Source organism: Nematolebias whitei, chromosome 14, assembly GCF_014905685.2.
Source record: "Nematolebias whitei isolate Nwh7 chromosome 14, NemWhi1, whole genome shotgun sequence".
In the NCBI taxonomy this organism is placed as follows: domain Eukaryota; kingdom Metazoa; phylum Chordata; class Actinopteri; order Cyprinodontiformes; family Rivulidae; genus Nematolebias; species Nematolebias whitei.
Genome location: NC_056511.1, coordinates 46130434 through 46134028, shown reverse-complemented (window position 1 = coordinate 46134028; position 3595 = coordinate 46130434). Strand labels below are relative to the sequence as shown.

General features: G+C 44.1%; 1 protein-coding gene across 1 annotated transcript in view; it reads left to right on the top strand.

Annotated features, from left to right (window-relative positions):
* The window catches only part of tiprl (TIP41, TOR signaling pathway regulator-like (S. cerevisiae)), a 45842-nt gene extending 44796 nt beyond the window's left edge, over nt 1-1046 (top strand). Inside the window, exon 8 of the mRNA XM_037688159.1 lies at nt 773-1046. Coding sequence (XP_037544087.1) covers nt 773-904 — 132 coding nt within the window. The 3' untranslated portion in view covers nt 905-1046. The remainder of the gene's footprint in view (nt 1-772) is intronic.
* Nucleotides 1047-3595: the final 2549 nt, after the last annotated feature.

The window sequence follows — 3595 nt, the reverse complement described above, 5'->3', positions numbered from 1 at the left end:
ATGATCGATGATCATTGTAATTGATCGTTGATGATCGATGATCATTGTAATACGTGATTTATTTACATAATAGCTTCAATCGCTGGGTGTCCACCCCCTGAGCTGCTGGCTTTCAGAAACTGTGGCCCCCTGAGCATTTTTGTTGAATAGCCCTGCTATAGCAGCAGAACTAAGGAATAGCTCAAGAAACCCAAGCCGACCCTAACTATAGGATTTATCACAGAGGAAAGTCTTAATCCCAGTCTTCAAACTGGACAATGTGTCAGCCTCACGAACAGAAACTGGAAGTTGGTTCCACAAGAGAGGAGCCTGAAAACTGAAAGATCTTCCTCCCATTCTGTTTTTGTAAACTCTAGGAACCACAAGTAAACCTGCAGTCTGAGAGCGAAGTGCTCTGTTAGGAAAATATGGAACAATAAGATCTGTAATATAAGATGGAGCTAGGTTGTTGAGAGCTTTGTAGGTTAGAAGTCAGATTTTGAATTCTATTCTGGATTTGACAGGGAGCCAATGGAGAGAAGCTAAAACTGGAGAGATATGATCTCTCCCAGTAACTCCAGTTAAGACTCTGGCAGCAGCATTTTGGATCAACTGAAGACGTTTTAAAGAAGTATTTGGACAATTACAAGAGTCCATCCCAGATGTGACAAATGCATGCAGCAGTTTTTCTGCATCATTTCAGACCAGATGTTTCTACCCTTGGTGATCTTACGCAGGTGGAGGGAGGAGGTTCTGGTAACGTTTTAAACCTGGCTGTCTGTGTGTTGTGCAGAACCTTCCTGTAGCGCTCTTCACGGACCCGAATGAGATCGCTCAGTATCTGACCCTGAAGCTGACGGAGTGTGAGAAGCTGGAGCTTCCTGTGGTGCAGCCCCACACTCCTGTTGCAGAAATGATTCACTGAAGTTTCTGTGCAGGAGTTTCTACATGTGACTGCAGCTGCGTGACGTTAGCATGTCCCGTGGGCTTCTGTTCACAGCTGGATTCTACAAAGATACAACTGTTAAAATAATCCTGTCCCCATGTTTATACTCGTTTTAATTGTAGACTGTGGAGAATCCAGGTTGTGTGTGTGTGTGTGTGTGTGTGTGCGTGCGTGCGTGCGTGCGTGCGTGTGTGCGTGCGCATGTTTAGTTTTCTTTTTTTACAAACGGAATAAACTAATGTATCATATTTATGTATGATTTGCTGTATTTTATATTATGATCTGTGGAGAATGTTTTTTAATCATCTGCTAAATAAATATTGACCCTGACAGAATAATTAGTGCGAGTAGTTTGTTCAGTGTGTTTGTCGTTATTTCCTGAGAGAATCTTCGCTGTCATCAGCTGTAAAAGACAACAGCCCTTTTACTGTAAAACAGATTCATCAGAATGTTTCACGTCACAGAACCACTTTTATTCTAATATTTGACATCTGACGATGAGCAATATCTAAAAAAATACACAACTTTCACCTTCTGTCCCCTTTACTTATCACCTGTTGCCGAAGTCTTTTGGAGTCAACCAGCTAAAAGATCTAATTTTAGACAAGTTCATTACACGCGGCAGATTCACCGACTCCGTTGATTAGATTGGAACTTTGCTTCCACTCAGCTGTGTTTTGTTTACTTCAGTCACATGCTCATAATTATAATGAAACACTGATGTTGAGCATGCGCATCAGAAGGTAACCACCAGAAGGTCTGGCCACTGGACCTGAGCTGGTGGACGCAGATCCTCGGGGACTGAGGAGTTTGTCAGAGTGGCTGTTGAGCGGGCGCTAATTTTGAAATGAAGGAATCTGAAAACGTAAACATCATGTTTGGATGTGGACGTTTGACATAAACGTGTGTGAATGGATCGAAATGTCACATCAGGTAGAAGATGCAGAGGATGACATGAGTGGGTAACGCTTTACAATAAGGTGCACAAAATTTGATTAACTACTAGGAAATACCTCATGAACGAATCAGGAACAAATCAGGAGTTAATGGGTAGTTAACCAGTACTTACTGGGGAACACACAGCCAAGCCTTATTAAGGGTCTACTGGTTTTTTACCACAGAAACAGGAAAAATTCTCCATTAGGGTTATGAACACGTTCTTCAATAGGTTCAGTTCAGGAACGAGCTCAGCAGCCTCCCCTCTTGCCCACAGCCAAACAGACAAACCACCCTCCATTGATCCAAGGCTGTCCTGTCACACCTCAAATACTGTATCTACCACCTCAGTCATGGACCCTTCTTCTACATGTTGGTCTTCAACCAACTCAGAAGATACTGATGCCTCCTTTGCCTCCCCCCTCTGCGTCTCCAGAAGTCAGGTGAGGAAGCAGCTGGAGAGACTGAACTGGAATAAGGCTGCAGGTCCAGATGGTGTCAGTCCCAGAGTCCTGCAGGTCTGTGCAGAGCAGCTCTGTGGATTCTGCAGCACATCTTCAACCTTAGCCTGACCCAGGAGAAGGTTCCAGTGTTGTGGAAAACATCCTGCCTTGTTCCAATGCCAAAGAAAACTCACCCATCAGTCCTCAATGACTATAGACCTGTTGCCCTGACATCCCACATCATGAAGGTCCTAGAGAGACTTCTGCTGACCCACCTAACTAGACAAACAAGAACATATCAGGACCCACTGCAGTTTGCTTATCAGTGTGGACTTGGAGTTGAAGATGCCATCATACACCTGCTTCAGCAAACTCACTGTCATCTAGAAAAGGCAGACAGCACTGTGAGAGTCATGTTCTTTGATTTCTCCAGTTCATTTAACACAATCCAGCCTGATCTGCTTTGTCAGAAACTTCAGAAGACTCAGGTGGAGGCCTCAACAATCGCCTGGATCAAAGACTACCTGATGGACAGACCACAGTTTGTGAGACTGAAGGGTTGTGTGTCTAACCAGGTGGTCAGTAGCTCAGGAGCACCACAGGGGACTGTACTCTCACCATTCCTTTTCACTCTGTACACCTCAGATTTCCAGTATAAAACAGACTCCTGTCATCTGCAGAAATATTCTGATGACTCTGCAGTGGTCGGGTGTATCAGAGATGGACAAGAAGCTGAGGACAGGGAACTGGTGGACCTCTTTGTGGCATTGTGAAAACAATCATCTCATCTTGAATGTGAACAAAACAAAGGAGATGATTGTAGATTTCAGGAGAATCAGGAACAGATCCAACCCTATTTCCACCATGAGAGAAGAAGTGGAGGTGGTGGAGAAGTATAAATACCTTGGAGTTCACCTGGACAATAGACTGGACTGGAGATGCAACAGTGAAGCGTCTACAAGAAGGGACAGAGCAGACTGTTCTTCTTGAGGAAGCTGAAGTCCTTCAGTGTTTGCAGCAAGATGCTGCATATCTTCTATAAGTCTGTTGTAGAGAGCGCTATCTCTTCTGCCATCATCTGCTGGGGGAGCAGCACCAGAGCAAGAGACTTAAAAAAGATCAACAAGCTCATAAAGAAGGCTGGCTCAGTTCTGGGGACTCCTCTAGAACCTTTGGAGATGATTGTTCAAAGAAGGATTCTTCATGAAATGAAGAACATTATAGACAACCCTCAGCATCCTCTTCATCAGACTGTCATACAACATCAGACTGTCATACAACAACAGACTGT